The sequence below is a fragment of the Phyllobates terribilis genome, unplaced genomic scaffold, assembly GCF_046119375.1.
Source record: "Phyllobates terribilis strain yellow unplaced genomic scaffold, ASM4611937v1 Scaffold_2__4_contigs__length_985480577, whole genome shotgun sequence".
In the NCBI taxonomy this organism is placed as follows: domain Eukaryota; kingdom Metazoa; phylum Chordata; class Amphibia; order Anura; family Dendrobatidae; genus Phyllobates; species Phyllobates terribilis.
The window spans coordinates 11,878,268-11,898,840 of NW_027362762.1; the positions used below are offsets into that span (position 1 = coordinate 11,878,268).

Below are 20,573 nucleotides of genomic sequence, written 5' to 3' on the forward strand. Positions count from 1 at the left end.
ATAGTGGGGAAGGTTTTCTATGTGCACCCTGACTCCTGCGGATGGATGGCTCCTTCCTGTCAGGCTAGTGGCGGTGCAGTAATAGTGGGGAAGGTTTTCTATGTGCACCCTGACTCCTGCGGATGGATGGCTCCTTCCTGTCAGGCTGGTGGAGGTGCAGTAATAGTGGGGAAGGTTTTCTATGTGCACCCTGGCTCCTGCGGATGGATGACCCCTTCCTGTCAGGCTGGTGGAGGTACAGTAATAGTGGGGAAGGTTTTCTATGTGCACCCTGACTCCTGCGGATAGATGGCTCCTTCCTGTCAGGCTGGTGGAGGTGCAGTAATAGTGGGGAAGGTTTTCTATGTGCACCCTGACTCCTGCAGATAGATGACCCCTTCCTGTCAGGCTGGTGGCGGTGCAGTAATAGTGGGGAAGGTTTTCTATGTGCACCCTGACTCCTGCGGATGGATGGCTCCTTCCTGTCAGGCTGGTGGAGGTGCAGTAATAGTGGGGAAGGTTTTCTATGTGCACCCTGACTCCTGCGGATGGATGGCTCCTTCCTGTCAGGCTGGTGGAGGTGCAGTAATAGTGGGGAAGGTTTTCTATGTGCACCCTGGCTCCTGCAGATGGATGACCCCTTCCTGTCAGGCTGGTGGCGGTGCAGTAATAGTGGGGAAGGTTTTCTATGTGCACCGTGGCTCCTGCGGATGGATGGCTCCTTCCTGTCAGGCTGGTGGAGGTGCAGTAATAGTGGGGAAGGTTTTCTATGTGCACCCTGACTCCTGCGGATGGATGGCTCCTTCCTGTCAGGCTGGTGGCGGTGCAGTAATAGTGGGGAAGGTTTTCTATGTGCACCCTGACTCCTGCGGATGGATGGCTCCTTCCTGTCAGGCTGGTGGAGGTGCAGTAATAGTGGGGAAGGTTTTCTATGTGCACCCTGGCTCCTGCAGATGGATGACCCCTTCCTGTCAGGCTGGTGGAGGTGCAGTAATAGTGGGGAAGGTTTTCTATGTGCACCCTGGCTCCTGCGGATGGATGGCTCCTTCCTGTCAGGCTGGTGGTAGTGCAGTAATAGTGGGGAAGGTTTTCTATTTGCACCCTGACTCCTGCGGATGGATGGCTCCTTCCTGTCAGGCTGGTGGAGGTGCAGTAATAGTGGGGAAGGTTTTCTATGTGCACCCTGGCTCCTGCGGATGGAGGGCTCCTTCCTGTCAGGCTGGTGGTGATGCAGTAATGGTGGGTAAAGGTTTTCTCGGGGCACCCTAGTTGGACAGTGACGCTTGTGTAAGCATGATGGCTGCCCAAGTTCCCTCGTTCCTGGCAGCGGTTTCCCCTGTGGCAGTAGTACGCCCCCCAGCCCTATAGTGGTGTCGTCGTGGATTGTTTCTAGACACGTGGCGGTGATGTTGCTTCTCTTCATCCTCCAGATCAAGGGATGTTCCCAGCAGGTCAACAGCTCCACGTCGTCCACTGGCCTCGTCACGGGGGGACTTGGTGCTGTGAGGAATCGCTGCAGATCCGGAGGCCGAAGGATCCAAGGAGCCTCTAGATGGCGGTGATGAATGGCCGTCCTGGTGCCACCCGCCTGTTGTGCCTCAGTCACCGTCTCGCCCCAGAACTCATCATCCTTGGGTTTCTCTTCTTTGTGTTACAGCCAATGAGAGCCGATCAGAAGGTTTTATCCACCAGGATCTCACACATAGAATCCTACAATGTTAGAGTTGGAGGGGACTTCCAGGGTCCTCGTGTCCCACCCCCTGTATATACCCCTGTACATAGAGTCCTAGAATGCTATAGTTGGAGGGGACCTCCAGGGTCCTCGTGTCCATCCCCCTGTATATACTATATACCCCTGTACATAGAGTCCTAGAATGCTATAGTTGGATGGGACCTCTAGGGTCCTTGTGTCCATCCCCCTGTATATACTATATACCCCTGTACATAGAGTCCTAGAATGCTATAGTTGGAGGGGATCTCCAGGGTCCTCGTGTCCAACCCCCTGTATATACTATATACCCCTGTACATAGAGTCCTAGAATGCTATAGTTGGAGGGGACCTCCTGGGTCCTCGTGTCCATCCCCCTGTATATACTATATACCCCTGTACATAGAGTCCTAGAATGCTATAGTTGGAGGGGATCTCCAGGGTCCTCGTGTCCAACCCCCGCCTCAATGCAGTAGTCACTAAACCATCTCAGACAGATGTCTGTCCAGCCTCTGAAGACGTCCGTTGAAGGAGACCTCTTCACCTCTTGTGGCCGCCTGTTCCACTCATTGATCTCCTCACTGTCAAAATAGAATCATAAAGAACAATAAATGACCAGGAAGCAATGAAGTAAAGGATAAATGTGGCACCGGGATGGCAGCGTATCATAATGCCCTCCTGTGCCGCGCTGCTCCTCCGCCAGCCCTAGTGGCCTCATGCTGGGGTGGCCATCTGTCTGCAGGCCATCGTTGCGCTGCCTCCGATTGCTCCATCTATCATAGCTCTGATGAGATGGGCTGGAGATGTCCCCACCGTGAACCCTGGACCTGGCCTCGGTGTCGGAGAGATGCTCGCTCCCGGCGTTCTCCACAGGAAATCTCACTTTGATCAGACTTAGAGTGAGAAGGAAGGAGAAGATCCGCGCACGGGATTAAAGTGCTAATAAATTAGTAATCGCCCCCAAAAATCACCACGTGGCCTCCCGGCTGCATCTGAGCCTAGATTTGCTGAAGGAGCGAGTAGACAGGAGCTCGTTAATAGTCTCTCCTGGAGGCAAAAGGCTGCCAGTTACTAATCACGAGGGGAGACTGAGACCACACGTCAAGTCTCACGAATCGTGGCAGCCAAGTCACCCAAAATCACTGTGATCTCCAGCCCCACGTGCCCATACACACCCCTGAAAACGGCTGAGCATGCACCAGATGACACACCAGATCTTCTCCAAATCCAGGCCAGGTCATCCGTGGCTCCCGGACAGTTTGTGTCACTTGTGGTATCGGAAGCACCAATACGTAATGTTCCAGAGGTCAAAGGTCTGGGGAACATGGGGGCCGGTTAATAGCAGCAGTGCTTTCATCATCCAGGATCTGCCGGATGGGGCCAAACCCCAGGGCCGCTGCACCATGTAAGGTCATCATCCAGGATCTGCCACATGGGGCCAGACCCCTGGGCCGCTGCACCATGTAAGGTCATCATCCAGGATCTGCCACATGGGGCCAGACCCCTGGGCCGCTGCACCATGTAAGGTCATCATCCAGGATCTACCGCATTGGGCCAGACCCCAGGGCCACTGCACCATGTAACGTCATCATCCAGGATCTGCCGCATGAGGCCAGGTTCTAGGAGAACCCCAGGGCCACTGCACCATGTAAGGTCATCATCCAGGATCTGCCATATGGGGACGAACCCCAGGGCCACTGCACCAGGTAAGGTCATCATCCAGGATCTGCCATATGGGGACGAACCCCAGGGACGCTGCACCATGTAAGGTCATCTTCCAGGATCTGCCGCATGAGGCCAGGTTCTAGGAGAACCCCAAGGACACTGCACCATGTAAGGTCATCATCCAGGATCTGCCATATGGGGACGGACCCCAGGGACACTGCACCATGTAAGGTCATCATCCAGGATCTGCTACATGGGGACGAACCCCAAGGCGCTACACCATGTAAGGTCATCATCCAAGATCTGCCGCATGGGGCTGAATCTCAGGAGAACCCCAGGGCCACTGCACCATGTAAGGTCATCATCCAGGATCTGCTACATGGGGACGAACCCCAGGACGCTGCACCATGTAAGGTCATCATCCAGGATCTGCTACATGGGGACGAACCCCAGGACGCTGCACCATGTAAGGTCATCATCCAGGATCTGCAGCATGGGGCTGAAGCCCAGGAGAACCTCAGGGCCACTGAACCATGTAAGGTCATCATCCAGGATCTGCCATATGGGGACGAACCCCAGGGACGCTGCACCATGTAAGGTCATCTTCCAGGATCTGCCGCATGAGGCCAGGTTCTAGGAGAACCCCAAGGACACTGCACCATGTAAGGTCATCATCCAGGATCTGCCATATGGGGACGGACCCCAGGGACACTGCACCATGTAAGGTCATCATCCAGGATCTGCTACATGGGGACGAACCCCAAGGCGCTACACCATGTAAGGTCATCATCCAAGATCTGCCGCATGGGGCTGAATCTCAGGAGAACCCCAGGGCCACTGCACCATGTAAGGTCATCATCCAGGATCTGCTACATGGGGACGAACCCCAGGACGCTGCACCATGTAAGGTCATCATCCAGGATCTGCTACATGGGGACGAACCCCAGGACGCTGCACCATGTAAGGTCATCATCCAGGATCTGCAGCATGGGGCTGAAGCCCAGGAGAACCCCAGGGCCACTGAACCATGTAAGGTCATCATCCAGGATCTGCCATATGGGGACGAACCCCAGGGACACTGCACCATGTAAGGTCATCATCCAGGATCTGCCATATGGGGACGGACCCCAGGGACACTGCACCATGTAAGGTCATCATCCAGGATCTGCTACATGGGGACGAACCCCAGGGCGCTGCACCATGTAAAGGTCATCATCCAAGATCTGCCGCATGGGGCCGGACCCCACGGCCTTTGCACCATGTAAGATCATCATCTAGGATCTGCTGCATGGGGCCGGACTCCATGAGGACCCCAGGGCCGCTGCACCATGTTAGGTCATCATCTAGGATATGCCACATTGGGCCGGACTCCATGAGGACCCAAGGGCCGCTGCACCATGTTAGGTCATCATCCAGGATATGCCACATGGGGCCGGGCCCCAGGAGGACCCCAGGGCCGCTGCACCATGTAAGATCAGGCAATGGCTCTGTTTCTTCCATCCTGATAGTAACAACAGTCCGTGACCGCTGGAGAACACATGGAGGTTTGTGCCTCGCCAGACCAGCACTGACCCTCTGCCTGACCGGTCATGCTGGATGATACCGGCAGCATAACCTTCACCATGGCACGTCTGTAGTATGCACTCAGTGTGAACAGGCGCAGTGATGGGTCTGCCGATCCTGGGGTCGTCGGGAGAACGCCAACGGGGAGAAGCGCAGGTTCCAGTACAGGGCGGCGGGTCCACACGTTACCCTCATAGAGTCTGGTGCTGACAGATTGGTTATTTTTGGGGCTCTGCTCTCCATGACCAGTAATGGTCCATGCACTGGAATCTTCTTCATGTCCTTGGGACCTTCCTGCCATCCTGGAGGACCTGGGCCACCAGAACGGGCTTCAGATATGGCTTCCAATAGAGATAAGGAGACCAGCAAAACACTGGTCACATGAAGGAGGAGAGCATGACTGTCGAGGCCACCACCTGTTAACCCGTTCCCTTCTTGGGGGGGGTCTTCCCGCTGTTCCTCCCCAATTCACCTGTTGTCACCTTCATCTGCAGGTGACATTGCTCCACAATCGCTTCTGCTCCCCAACTGCACAGATTCACGTTCCTGACGGGTAAGTGACTTTGCAGGACAGAGGAGGACCCCCTCATCCCCGGGGTCCGGCTGCTGAGACCAACCATTCCGGGAATAAAGCCGAGCCGCACACCTCCGCAACCACTCATTACCGATAGGAGCACGGGAGACGCCACATGTTAGGGGAAACGTCTCCTCTAGGTGCTTGTTCACACGCGGCCTTTTTGCCTTGTTTTTTTTCCACAGGTTTTTACCTGCTCATTACAGCACCAGAAAAGGGAGTGAGATTTCTTTGCTTTGATTTTCCTTGCAGATTTCAGCCATCAAAGCGTTTCTTTCTTTAGATTTGCAGCATCAATTCTTGCAGCGTTTTTTTTTTTTACTTCAAGAACGAACAGAAAAAAAGCATCAAAAACGCAAAAACTTTACTGCCAACATTCATACTGAACAGAGCGGAGAAAAGGCAAACGGACCCCCGGTAATAACGCTTACACGTAGCAGACCCAGCATGGCACACGCACCTGCCGGCCCCCCGCAGTATCACAGACCGGACACACGCACCTGCCGGCCCCCCCCCGCGGTATCACAGACCTGGCACACGCACCTGCCGGCCCCCCCCCGCGGTATCACAGACCTGGCACACGCACCTGCCGGCCCCCCCCCCGCGGTATCACAGACCTGGCACACGCACCTGCCGGCCCCCCGCAGTATCAGAGACCTGGCACACGCACCTGCCGGCCCCCCGCAGTATCAGAGACCTGGCACACGCACCTGCCGGCCCCCCGCAGTATCAGAGACCTGGCACACGCACCTGCCGGCCCCCCGCAGTATCACAGACCTGGCACACGCACCTGCCGGCCCCCCCGCAGTATCACAGACCTGGCACACGCACCTGCCGGCCCCCCGCGGTATCACAGACCTGGCACACGCACCTGCCGGCCCCCCGCGGTATCACAGACCTGGCACACGCCCCTGCCGGCCCCCCGCAGTATCACAGACCTGGCACACGCACCTGCCGGCCCCCCGCGGTATCACAGACCTGGCACACGCACCTGCCGGCCCCCCGCAGTATCACAGACCTGGCACACGCACCTGCCGGCCCCCCGCGGTATCACAGACCTGGCACACGCACCTGCCGGCCCCCCGCGGTATCACAGACCTGGCTCACGCTGCCACAACATCTCCGGATCAGGAAAGGAATTCCTCGCTGGCAGATCTGGATCCGGAACTCGCAGAATAATGTTGTGATTAACCCCCATCCCTGTACTATAACGGAGCACACCGGAGCGCTGCACCGCAGGCACTGACATTTACCTCCAGATATGTTCTCTCTTGGCTGGTCCTATCTGGAATATCAGGTTACAGCAGCACCAAAAATGTCAAATCACACTATAGCACTTTGTATATCAGGTTACAACAGCACAAAAAATAACCAGTTACAATGACACTAAGTATATCAGATCAGCACCAAGAATAACAGGTTATATCAGCACTAAGTATATCAAAACTGCACCAAGAATAATAGGTTACACCAGCACCAAGAAAAACAGGTCACAGCAGCACGAAGTATATAAGAACAGCACCATGAAAAACAACTTACAAACAGAACTAGGTGTATCAGAAGAGCCCAAGAATAACAGGTCACAGCAGCACGAGGCATATCAGAACAGCAACAAGAATAACAGTCTACAGCGGCATTAAGTACATCAGGTTATAATGGTGAAGAGTATAATAAGCTACAGCAACAAAGAATATATCATGTTACAACAACACAGACAGAGGGTTACAGTGGCACCAAGTATAAAAAAAAGTTCAGTGTACTGAGTACAGCAGGTTACAGCAGCACTGAATAAAAATGATCCAGTAGCACACATTATATCAGGTTACAGCATCAGTAAATCTAACAAGTTACAATGGCACCAAGAAAAACAAGTTACAGCAGTGCTAAGTGTAATCGCTTACAGCGGCACTGAGTATAGGGGAAGAAACAGATAACAGTGAAGAAAGAAGAGCTGTCAGTGGCCAAAGGCAAAATACTGGGGGATAGGAGGGGAGATGGAGAGACGACAGATGAGACACGGCAGAGGGAAAAATGAGAGCGGTAAGGGGAGACAAGAGGGAAAGAGGTAAAGAAGATAGTGGGAAGGGATGAATGGTCGGGAAATGAGAGGTGGAATAGGACAGAAGACAGCTGGAGTTGGCCGGGGACACGGATCTTAGGGGCAAATAAGAGGGAATAGTATGACAGCAGAAGAGACACTGGAGTAAGAGATGAGAAATAAAAAAATACAGGCAACAGAGGGAAAGAACTGACAGCGGGTTGGAAGAGGCGACAGAAAGAAAGGACTGACAGCGGGATGGAAGAGGTGACAGAAAGAAAGAACTGACAGCGGGACGGAAGAGGCGACAGAAAGAAAGAACTGACAGCGGGATGGAAGAGGTGACAGAAAGAAAGAACTGACAGCGGGATGGAAGAGGTGACAGAAAGAAAGAACTGACAGCGGGATGGAAGAGGTGACAGAAAGAAAGAACTGACAGCGGGATGGAAGAGGTGACAAAGAAAGAACTGACAGCGGGACGGAAGAGGTGACAGAAAGAAAGGAGAACTGACAGCGGAATGGAAGAGGTGACAGAAAGAAAGAAATGACAGCAGGATGGAAGAGGTGACAGAAAGAAAGGAGAACTGACAGCGGGATGGAAGAGGTGACAGAAAGAAAGGTGAACTGACAGAGGGATGGAAGAGGTGATAGAAAGAAAGGAGAACTGACAGCGGGATGGAATAGGTGACAGAAAGAAAGAACTGACAGCGGGATGGAAGAGGTGACAGAAAGAAAGGAGAACTGACAGCGGGATGGAAGAGGTGACAAAAAGAAAGGAGAACTGACAGCGGGATGGAAGAGGTGACAGAAAGAAAGGAGAACTGACAGCGGGATGGAAGAGGTGACAGAAAGAAAGAACTGACAGCGGGATGGAAGAGGTGACAGAAAGAAAGAACTGACAGTGGGATGGAAGAGGTGGTAGAAAGAAAGGAGAACTGACAGCGGGATGGAAGAGGTAACAGAAAGAAAGAACTGACAGCGGGATGGAAGAGGGAACAGAAAGAAAGAACTGACAGCGGGATGGAAGAGGTGACAGAAAGAAAGGAGAACTGACAGCAGGATGGAAGAGGTGACAGAAAGAAAGGAGAACTGACAGCGGGATGGAAGAGGTGACAGAAAGAAAGAACTGACAGCGGGACGGAAGAGGTGACAGAAAGAAAGAACTGACAGCGGGATGGAAGAGGTGACAGAAAGAAAGGAGAACTGACAGCGGGACGGAAGAGGTGACAGAAAGAAAGAACTGACAGCGGGATGGAAGAGATGACAGAAAGAAAGGAGAACGGACAGCAGAATGGAAGAGGTGACAGAAAGAAAGGAGAACTGACAGCGGGATGGAAGAGGTGACAGAAAGAAAGGAGAACTGACAGCGGGATGGAAGAGATGACAGAAAGAAAGGAGATCTGACAGCGGGATGGAAGAGGCGACAGAAAGAAAGGAGTACAAACAGCGGGATTTAAGAGGTGACAGAAAGAAAGGCGAACTGACAGCGGGATGGAAGAGGTGCCAGAAAGAAAGAACTGACAGCGGGATGGAAGAGGTGGTAGAAAGAAAGAACTGACAGCGGGATGGAAGAGGTAACAGAAAGAAAGAACTGACAGCGGGACGGAAGAGGGGACAGAAAGAAAGAACTGACAGCGGGACGGAAGAGGGGACAGAAAGAAAGAACTGACAGCGGGATGGAAGAGGTGACAGAAAGAAAGGAGAACTGACAGCGGGATGGAAGAGGTGACAGAAAGAAAGGAGAACTGACAGCGGGATGGAAGAGGTGACAGAAAGAAAGGAGAACTGACAGCGGGATGGAAGAGGTGACAGAAAGAAAGGAGAACTGACAGCGGGATTTAAGAGGTGACAGAAAGAAAGGCGAACTAACAGCGGGATTTAAGAGGTGCCAGAAAGAAAGGCTAACTGACAGCAGGATGGAAGAGGTGCCAGAAAGAAAGAACTGACAGCGGGACGGAGGAGGGGACAGAAAGAAAGAACTGACAGCGGGACGGAAGAGGGGACAGAAAGAAAGAACTGACAGCGGGATGGAAGAGGTGACAGAAAGAAAGGAGAACTGACAGCGGGATGGAAGAGGTGACAGAAAGAAAGGAGAACTGACAGCGGGATTTAAGAGGTGACAGAAAGAAAGGAGAACTGACAGCGGGATTTAAGAGGTGACAGAAAGAAAGGCGAACTGACAGCAGGATGGAAGAGGTGACAGAAAGAAAGAACTGACAGCGGGATGGAAGAGGTGACAGAAAGAAAGGAGAACTGACAGCGGGACGGAAGAGGTGACAGAAAGAAAGAACTGACAGCGGGATGGAAGAGATGACAGAAAGAAAGGAGAACGGACAGCAGAATGGAAGAGGTGACAGAAAGAAAGGAGAACTGACAGCGGGATGGAAGAGGTGACAGAAAGAAAGGAGAACTGACAGCGGGATGGAAGAGATGACAGAAAGAAAGGAGAACTGACAGCGGGATGGAAGAGGCGACAGAAAGAAAGGAGTACAAACAGCGGGATTTAAGAGGTGACAGAAAGAAAGGCGAACTGACAGCGGGATGGAAGAGGTGCCAGAAAGAAAGAACTGACAGCGGGATGGAAGAGGTGGTAGAAAGAAAGAACTGACAGCGGGATGGAAGAGGTAACAGAAAGAAAGAACTGACAGCGGGACGGAAGAGGGGACAGAAAGAAAGAACTGACAGCGGGACGGAAGAGGGGACAGAAAGAAAGAACTGACAGCGGGATGGAAGAGGTGACAGAAAGAAAGGAGAACTGACAGCGGGATGGAAGAGGTGACAGAAAGAAAGGAGAACTGACAGCGGGATGGAAGAGGTGACAGAAAGAAAGGAGAACTGACAGCGGGATGGAAGAGGTGACAGAAAGAAAGGAGAACTGACAGCGGGATGGAAGAGGTGACAGAAAGAAAGGAGAACTGACAGCGGGATGGAAGAGGTGACAGAAAGAAAGGCGAACTGACAGCGGGATTTAAGAGGTGCCAGAAAGAAAGGCTAACTGACAGCAGGATGGAAGAGGTGCCAGAAAGAAAGAACTGACAGCGGGACGGAGGAGGGGACAGAAAGAAAGAACTGACAGCGGGACGGAAGAGGGGACAGAAAGAAAGAACTGACAGCGGGATGGAAGAGGTGACAGAAAGAAAGGAGAACTGACAGCGGGATGGAAGAGGTGACAGAAAGAAAGGAGAACTGACAGCGGGATGGAAGAGGTGACAGAAAGAAAGGAGAACTGACAGCGGGATTTAAGAGGTGACAGAAAGAAAGGAGAACTGACAGCGGGATTTAAGAGGTGACAGAAAGAAAGGCGAACTGACAGCAGGATGGAAGAGGTGACAGAAAGAAAGAACTGACAGCGGGATGGAAGAGGTGACAGAAAGAAAGAACTGACAGCGGGATGGAAGAGGTGACAGAAAGAAAGAACTGACAGCGGGATGGAAGAGGGGACAGAAAGAAAGAACTGACAGCGGGATGGAAGAGGTGACAGAAAGAAAGAACTGACAGCGGGATGGAAGAGGTGACAGAAAGAAAGAACTGACAGCGGGATGGAAGAGGTGACAATGGTTGGTCAATGTGTCTGTGGGACAGAGAGGTGTCAGGTATTGGGGAAATGTCAGGGATTGTAGAGGTGACAGTGGGATAGAAGATTTCACAGTTGGATATGGACGGTGACAGTGTAGTAGTGTAAATGTGACAGAGGACAGTGGGGTAAGTGCTGTCAGTGGAGCAGAGACGGTGTCAATAAGAAGTGAGAGCAGACGGCCGAGAGACGGTGGAAGAACAGGAGAGATGACTGTCAGCTAAGGAAGATGACAGCGGATAATAGGAAAGACAGCGGGATATGAAAGGAGACAGAGGAATAGATGTCAGTCAGATGGGAGAGGTGTCAGGAAGGTATGAGAAGAGACAAGCGGAGAGGACAGGAGACAATGGGACATGACAGGAGAAGTGACAGATATGGAAGGCGACGGAGGGATAGAAGATGAGTCAATGGGGCTGGAAACAGGGAATAATGTAATTGTGGGACAGGAGACGTTAATGGGATACGAGAGGAAACAGTCAGCAGAGGAAACGGGAGGTGACAGGTAGAAGAATAAGACAGTCAGATATAAAATGAGACCGTAGAAAAGATAAGACAGATATGACAGGAGAATTGAATGTAGCAATGGGAAAGGAGAGAAGATGGTTAAGCAAGAAGACAGTCAGCTACCAGAGGAGACAGTCAGCCACCAGAGGAGACAGTCAGCCACCAGAGGAGACAGTCAGCCACCAGAGGAGACAGTCAGCCACCAGAGGAGACAGACAGCCACCAGAGGAGACAGACAGCCACCAGAGGAGACAGACAGCCACCAGAGGAGACAGACAGCCACCAGAGGAGACAGACAGCCACCAGAGGAGACAGACAGCCACCAGAGGAGACAGACAGCCACCAGAGGAGACAGACAGCCACCAGAGGAGACAGACAGCCACCAGAGGAGACAGACAGCCACCAGAGGAGACAGACAGCCACCAGAGGAGACAGACAGCCACCAGAGGAGACAGACAGCCACCAGAGGAGACAGACAGCCACCAGAGGAGACAGACAGCCACCAGAGGAGACAGACAGCTACCAGAGGAGACAGACAGCTACCAGAGGAGACAGACAGCTACCAGAGGAGACAGACAGCTACCAGAGGAGACAGTCAGCCAGGAGAGGAGACAGTCAGCCAGGAGAGGAGACAGACAGCTACCAGAGGAGACAGACAGCTACCAGAGGAGACAGACAGCTACCAGAGGAGACAGACAGCTACCAGAGGAGACAGACAGCTACCAGAGGAGACAGACAGCTACCAGAGGAGACAGTCAGCCACCAGAGGAGACAGTCAGCCACCAGAGGAGACAGAATGCCAGGAGAGGTGATGAAGATAGAAAGTGATACGATGGGAGAGGAGAGATGTCGCTTGGCTATAGAGGTGTCCGTGTGAGGGTATTAGGGTGATACCAGTGTGGGGCAGTAATCACTGACAGCTGGCACGGCTCCGGGGCAGCTGTACCTTCTCATCCTCCGTGCCCCCTCTCCTCGGGTGCACAGACCCCCTCTCCCCGGGTGTAGACCCCTCTCCTCGGGTGCAGACCTCCTCTCCCCGGGTGTAGACCCCCTCTCCCCGGGGTGCACAGACCCCCTCTCCCCGGGTGCACAGACCCCCTCTCCCCGGGTGCAGACCCCTTCTCCCCGGAGTGTAGACCCCTTCTCCCCGGGGTGTAGACCCCTCTCCCCGGGTGTAGACCCCTCTCCCCGGGGTGCAGACCCCCTCTCCCCGGGGTGCACAGACCCCCTCTCCCCGGGTGCAGACCCCTTCTCTCTTGGTGCAGACCCCTTCTCTCTTGGTGCAGACCCCTTCTCTCTTGGTGCAGACCCCTTCTCTCTTGGTGCAGACCCCCTCTCCCCGGGGTGCAGAGCCCCTCTCCCGGGGTGCAGACCCCCTCTCCCCGAGTGCAGACCCCCTCTCCCCGGGGTGCAGACCCCCTCTCCCCGGGTGTAGACCCCTCTCCCCGGGGTGCACAGACCCCCTTCTCCCCGGGTGCACAGACCCCTTCTCCCCGGGTGCACAGACCCCCTCTCCCCGGGTGCAGACCCCTTCTCTCTTGGTGCAGACCCCTTCTCTCTTGGTGTAGACCCCTCTCCCCGGGGTGCAGAGCCCCTCTCCCGGGGTGCAGACCCCCTCTCCCGGGGTGCAGACCCCTCTCCCCGGGTGCAGACCCCTTCTCTCTTGGTGTAGACCCCTCTCCCCGGGGTGCAGACCCCCTCTCCCGGGGTGCAGACCCCTCTCCCCGGGTGCAGACCCCCTCTCCTCGGGTGTAGACCCCTTCTCCCCGGAGTGTAGACCCCTTCTCCCCGGGGTGTAGACCCCTTCTCCCCGGGTGTAGACCCCTTCTCCCCGGGGTGTAGACCCCTCTCCCCGGGTGTAGACCCCTCTCCCCGGGGTGCAGACCCCCTCTCCCCGGGTGCACAGACCCCCTCTCCCCGGGGTGCAGACCCCTTCTCTCTTGGTGCAGACCCCTCTCCCCGGGTGCAGACCCCTTCTCTCTTGGTGCAGACCCCTTCTCCCCGGGTGCAGACCCCTTCTCCCCAGGGTGTAGACCCCTTCTCCCCAGGGTGTAGACCCCTCTCCCCGGGGTGCAGAGCCCCTCTCCCGGGGTGCAGACCCCTCTCCCCGGGGTGCAGACCCCTCTCCCCGGGTGCAGACCCCTCACCTCCCGGGCTCGCCGCTCTCCTGCCGCCCCCCAGGTCACAGGTGAGGTTGAGTCCAGCTGCTGTCAGGTTCCAGGCGGCGTTGCTGCTGCTCAGGTTGTGGCCGCTGTGCAGGCGGTGGAGGAGGCTTCTCCGGCACAGCAGCTCCTGCAGGACGCTCAGGTTCCCGGGCAGCAGCAGCAGCCGTGCGGGCTCCATCTCTCCAGAGCTCAGGCGGTGCCGCTCCCGGTGCCCGGCTCCTCCGCTCCCGGTGCCATGTGCAGCCCTCGATCCTCACAGCAGCACTGACTGAGCGCAGCCCTCCACTACACAGCAGTGATGGGCAGCAGCGCCCCCAGTGCCCGAGCGCTGCGCTGCACCCTGCCGGCACTCAGGAGACCGAGCCGGCGGTGACTGCGGGGGTGATCGCACAGTCACTGCTCTCTGCACATCTGCCAGTCTGTGCCCAGTGATCCGGCTCGTACCGGACTGTCAGGAGCCATCACATCTCTGGAGCCTCTGCTACATGACAACGCCGCAAGCTACAAGCAGAGGCCCCGGGCTGGAGAACACTGCGCTAAAGCTTCCCTCTAAGTGCTCCTCTTCTTCTGATACTCCAGAAAGATCTATCCTGTGTTCCTCCAGAATATCCTGCCTTCTGCTCCTCTAAAATGTCCCCGCTTGAGTATTCAAGAAGAATCCATTTTCTGTTCTTCCATAACGTCCTGTCTTTATTCTTCCAGCATATCCAAACTTGTGTTTGTTCATCCATATTGGCCAGTCTTCAGTTCCTCAGGCACATCCAGTCTTTGGTTCCTCCATGATATCCAGTCTTGTGTTCCTCAAGAACATCCCATTGTCAGTTCCTCCAGGATATCCAGTCTTGTGTTCCTCAAGAACATCCCATTGTCTGTTCCTCCAGGATATCCAGTCTTGTGTTCCTCAAGAACATCCCATTGTCATTTCCTCCAGGATATCCAGTCTTGCCTTCCTCAAGAACATCCAGTCTTTGGTTCCTTCAGGATATCCAGTCTTGTGTTCCTCAAGAACATCCCATTCACATGTAAAGAGCCATGGAATAAATGGCGCTATAATAATAATAAATAATAATAGTCAGCTCATCCAGGATATCCAGTCTTGTGTTCCTCAAGAACATCCCATCTTTGGTTCCTCCAGGATATCCAGTCTTGTGTTCCTCAAGAACATCCCATTGTCAGTTCCTCCAGGTTATCCAGTCTTATGTTCCTCTATATTGTCTCGTCTTGTGTTCACCCAGGATATCCAGTCTTTTGTTTCTCCATATTGTCTCTCCTTCGGTTTCTTCAGGATATCCAGTCTTATGTTTCTTAGAATGTCTCGTTTGTGTTTCTCCAGAATGTTCCATCTTTCAGAACATCCAGTCATGTTTCAAATTTCTAGCCTTGACTTTCCCCAGTATCTCGTTACGCCACAATCTCTCATCTTGTGTTCTGTTGTCTTCTCTTCCTCCATAGAATCATAGAATGGTAGAGTTGGAAGGGACCTCCAGGGTCATTGTGTCCACCATCTGCTCAATGCAGGATTCACTAAACCATCTCAGAGAGATGTCTGTCCAGCCTCTGAAGACTTCCATTGAAGAACTCACCACCTCTCGTGGCCGCCTGTTCCACTCATTGATCACCTCACTGTCAAAAAGTGTCTTCTAATATCTAATCTGTATCTTCTCCCTTTCAGTTTCATCCCATTGCTTCTTGTGTTTCCATGTGCAAATGAGAATAAAGATGATCCTTCTACAATGTGACAGCCCTTCAGATATTTGTAGACAGCTATTAAGTCTCCTCTCAGTCTTCTTTTTTGGACGCTAAACATTCCCAAATCCTGTAACCGTTCCTCATAGGACATGGTCTGCAGACCGGTCACCATTCTGGTCGCTCTTCTCTGAACTTGCTCCAGTTTGTCGATGTCTTTTTTAAAATGTGGCACCCAGAACTAGACACAGTATCCAGGTGAGGTCTGACCAAAGAGGAGTAAAGACCGATAATGACTTCACGTGATCTAGACTCTATGCTTCTGTTAATACATCCCAGAATTGTATTTGCCTTTTTTTGCTGCTGCATCACACTGTTGACTCATGTGCAGTCTGTGATCTATTAATATACTCAGGTCTTTTTCACACCTGCTGTTGCTTAGTCCTATTCCTCCCATTCTGTAGATGCTTTTTAATTTTTCTTGCCCAGATGTAGGACTTTGCATTTCTCCGTTAGAAACCATTCTGTTGGTTGCTGCCCACTGCTCCAGTTTATTTAGGTCTTTTTGAATCCTCTCTCTCTCTTCTCTAGTATTAGCTATCCCTCCTAGCTTTGTGTCATCAGCAAATTTAATCAGTTTACCCTCAATTCCTTCATCTAAATCATTGATAAAGATGTTGAACAATACAGGTCCCAGGACAGAGCCCTGTGGTACCCCACTTGAGCCATTCTTCCAGCCTTAGTGTTGTATACGTGGTTCCTGTGATCGCCGTCACTCATCCTTGCTGCTCCTTCTCCTAGTTCTCTTGCTGTTTATTCCTCTTCTTAGTCTGATCATTTGCGCTTTGTGTGAAGCTAAAGTAACCGTCCCGTCTCTCAGCACGATCCACATCGCCGGTGCTGGAGAAAGTGGTGCCTTATTATTACACTTTACAGCTGAGTGCAGCGCGTGTGCTGTTCTGTGCCGCCCGCTACAGACACAACACGAGACATCTCAGCAGACGGCTCCTGGGACTCATATCGTACCTGGCCATGAGGGGTGACGGGGACATGAGGGGTGACGGGGGACATAAGGTGTGACGGGGAACGTGAGGGGCGATGGGGAACATGAGGGGTGACGGGGAACATGAGGAGTGACAGGGGACATGAGGAGCGACAGGGGACATGAGGAGCGACAGGGGACATGAGGAGCAATGGGGGACATGAGGACTGATGGGGGACATGAGGGGTGACATGAGGAGCGACGGGGAACATGAAGGGCGACGGGGAACATGAGGGGTGACGTTGGACATGAGTGGTAACGGGGGACATGAGGGGCGATGGGGGACATGAGAGGTGACAGGGGACATGAGGGTAACGGGGGACATAAGGAGCGACGGGGGGCGTGAGGAGCGAAGGGGGACAAGAGGAGCGACGAGGGACAAGAGGGGCGACGAGGGACAAGAGGGGCGACGAGGGACAAGAGGGGCGATGGAGTACATGAGGAGCAATGGGGACATGAGGGGTAACAGGGGACATGAGGGGCAATGGAGGACATGAGGAGCGACGGGGGTCTTGAGGGGTGACGGGGGACAAGAGGGGTGACGGGGGACAAGAGGGGCAACGGGGGACAAGAGGGGCAACGGGGGACAAAAGGGGCAACGGGGGACAAGAGGGGTGACGGGGGACATGAGGGGCGATGGGAGACATGAGGGGTGACGGGGGTCATGAGGGGTAACGGGGGACATGAGGGGCGATGGAGGACATGAGCAACGGGGGACATGAGGAGCAATGGGGGACATGAGGGGTAACAGGGGACATGAGGGGCGATAAGGGACATGAGGAGCGACGGGGGACATGAGGGGCGACGGGGGACATGAGGGGCGATGGGGGACATGAGGGGTGACGGGGGACATGAGGGGCGACGGGGGACATGAGGGGTGTCAGAGGACATGAAGGGAAATGGGGGACATGAGGGGCGATGGGGGACATGAGGTGTGATGGGAGACGCCAGGGGACATGAGGGGCGATGGGGGACATGAAGAGTGGTGTCAAGAGACATGAGGAGTGACGGGGGACATGAGGGGCGACGGGGGACATGAGGGATGATGGGGGACATGAAGAGTGATGTGGGACTTGAGTTGTGTCGAGGGACATGAGGGATGACAGGGGACATGAGGGGTGACAGGACATGTGGGGCGACGGGGGACATGAGGGTTGACGGGGGACATGAGGGGTGATGGGGGACATAAGGAGTGATGTGGGACTTGAGTGGCGTCGGGGGACATGAGGGGTGACGGGGGACATGAGGGGCGACGGAGGACACGAGGGGTGATGGGGGACACGAGGAGTGATGTGGGACTTGAGTGGCGTCAGGGGACATGAGGGGGCGCCGAGGGTGAGATTTCTGAGTCGCACTATCTTTGCTGTGGAGACATGAGGAGCAGAGATAACGGTGGATCCCTTGTGTGCACACACGTCCAAAGCTGAGTGGTGGTTAAATACCTGCACCGCCTTGTGTGGCATGGAGGGATCAGCCTGTGGCATGGAGACGATCAGCCTGTGGCCCTGCTGAGGGGTTATGGAAGCCCGGGTGGCTTTGATAGCAGCCTTCAGCTCGTCTGCATTGTTGGGTCTGGGGTCTCTCATCTTCCTCTTGACAATACCCCATAGATTCTCTATAATAGATTCTCTATGAGGTTAAGGTCAGGCGAGTTTGCTGACAATCAAGCACAGTGATACTGTTGTGTGTAAACCAGGTATTGGTACTTTTGGCCGTGTGAACAGGGGCCAAGTCCTGCTGGAGAATGACATTTCCATCTCCATAAAGCTTGTCGGCAGAGGGAAGCATGAAGGGCTGTACAATGTCCTGGTAGACGGCAGCGCTGACTTTGGTCTTGATAAAACACAGTGGACCTCCACCAGCAGATGACATGGCCCCCCAAACCATCACTGATTGTGGAGACTTCACACTAGAAATCACGTCTGTGTGTGGTGGCTCTTGAAGCAATGACTCCAGCAGCAGTCCGCTCCTTGTGAATCTCCCCTAAATTTTTGAATGGCCTTTTCTTAACAATCCTTTCCAGGCTGCGGTTATCCCGGTTGCTTGTGCACCTTTTTCTACCACACTTTTTCCATCCACTCAACTTTCCATTAATATGCTTGGATACAGCACTCTGTGAACAGCTGCTTCTTTAGCAATGACGTTTTGTGGCTTACCCTCCTTGTGGAGTGTGTCAATGACTGCCTTCTGGACATCTGTCAAGTCAGCGATCTTCCCCATGATTGTGGAGCCTACTGAAACAGACCAAGGGACCTTTGTAAACGCTTAGGAAGCCTTTGCAGGTGTTTTTTGTTAAGTATTCTAATTTACTGAGATAATGACTTTTGTGTTTTCATTGGCTGTAAGCCATAATCATCAACATTAGCAGAAATAAACACATGAAATAGATCACTCTGTGTGAAGATGATGCGCCCCCTGGGCCGTGTGTGTAGGGGAATACGCCGGGTCTCTGTGTAACGCTGGGGGTTGTAGTCTCCGTGGCGGCGACCCGGTCCCGTGGCTCAGGGTGGTCAAACCAGTGGTGGATCTGTTTATTTGGTTTTTAATGTTTAAATGTCCGACTACGCCACCCGTGGATTGCGGTCACTGAGAACCGCCGCTGCGGGCAGACCGCTGAGGCTGATGTTGTGTGCGCAGCAGGGGTAGTATAACTCCCCACGGGAGGAGTATAGCCTCAGGGCAGTGAGTGCAGATGGTGGGGGTGATGGTGCCGGCGCAGCAGTAATGACTCTGAGTCCAATGATGCAGTCCAGGGTCTTTACTCACAGTTTTACACTCCAAGCCACTTCTGCAGGTAATGGCCGCCCACGTCGTGCTGTGCTCACCAGGTGAGGGGCTCGGCCAACTCCCAGGTACCTTTGGAATGCTTTTCAGGACCCCCTTCGTGTGTCCTTCCTCTGGCCTGTCGTACCCCACAATTGACCACGTTTCTGTCCAGCTGCTTCGGGCCTTGGCGGGCAAACGTATGTTCCGTTTCCCTGGGTCCTATGTGGTGCCTTCCTAACGGGTGTAGTGAGGGGCCATAACACGTGCAATGCCACGGCCTCCGGTTACTAGCTGAGGGTAGTTGCTCTCCTCCACTAGATGAGGGATCCGGTTCCCCTTTCTTGGCCTGACCCCCCTACTCTGGTAGCGGTGGGCGTGCGGTGGCGGCTGGCCGGTCCGCACCCCTGGGGTCCCGCCACTCCACTCCTGGAGCCTCCTCCGTTCCTCTCCTCTCCTTTCTTCTCCTCCAGGCCCAGGCCTTAAGACTTGGCCTGCCTGCGGAGCAGAGCCCATGCAGAGCCTCTGCTCCCAGCCTCCTTCTCTCTCTGCTCTCTCTGACTGAACTCTCCTCTGTCTAAGATGGTGCCCACCTTATATATCTCTCTAATCAGTGCACCCAGGATCTACTCTCCCCACCCACACACTACCAGGTTCCCCCTTTCTAGGTGTTCCCTCCAGCCAGGGACAGGTGCAGTTGTGCTCACTCTTGGGAGCATTGTCGCCCTGCCCCCCGGAAATGTGGTGTAGTGCATGTAGGTGTTAGGGTCCTGGTCCATACTCCATCCTTACCTGGAAGTGAGATACCACACCTCTGGGTGAGATGCAATACCTCTGTAGCAACCGAACCCTCGGGGCGCTACATAATGACTCTATATAATATATGAGTTTCACTTTTTGTATTGAAGAACTGAAATAAATGAACTTTTTGATGATATTCTAATTTTGTGAGATGCACCTGTGTATACCGGGTCGGACTGGCAGTGATCGTGCTGCCGCCATTATAGGCTGCATCATACTGACATCTAGTGGCCACTACTGGGATGGCAGCCTGCCTGCACCTCCGGCTCCCCCGCTTTATCCTCCATACACCACCCATAGTCGCCCGTCCAGAGATCTCACCCTGTACTACCAGGAAGGAGCCACCAGGTGACACCCGGGTCCGGGGAGCTGGCAGCCGCCGCAAGGTTATAGTTATTTGCCTCTTTTGTGAGTTCCCAGGTTGGAGCGACCTCATCTTCAGCTGTTCCCCTACAGAATTATCGATGCCAAAGAAACCACCACAAAACGGCAGCAGGACCGGGACCGT

The 20,573-nt window shown here is 54.0% G+C and overlaps 1 protein-coding gene across 2 annotated transcripts in view; it reads right to left on the reverse strand.

Annotated features, from left to right (window-relative positions):
- CCKBR (cholecystokinin B receptor) overlaps window positions 1-14,086 on the reverse strand; it is a 77,814-nt gene extending 63,728 nt beyond the window's left edge. The window contains exon 1 of one of the 2 annotated variants that reach the window (XM_073669435.1): window positions 13,756-14,086. In XM_073669435.1, the coding sequence (XP_073525536.1) occupies window positions 13,756-13,951 (196 nt within the window). In that variant the 5' untranslated portion in view covers window positions 13,952-14,086. The remainder of the gene's footprint in view (window positions 1-13,755) is intronic. The other variant, XM_073669434.1, reaches the window with a different exon arrangement.
- Window positions 14,087-20,573: the final 6,487 nt, after the last annotated feature.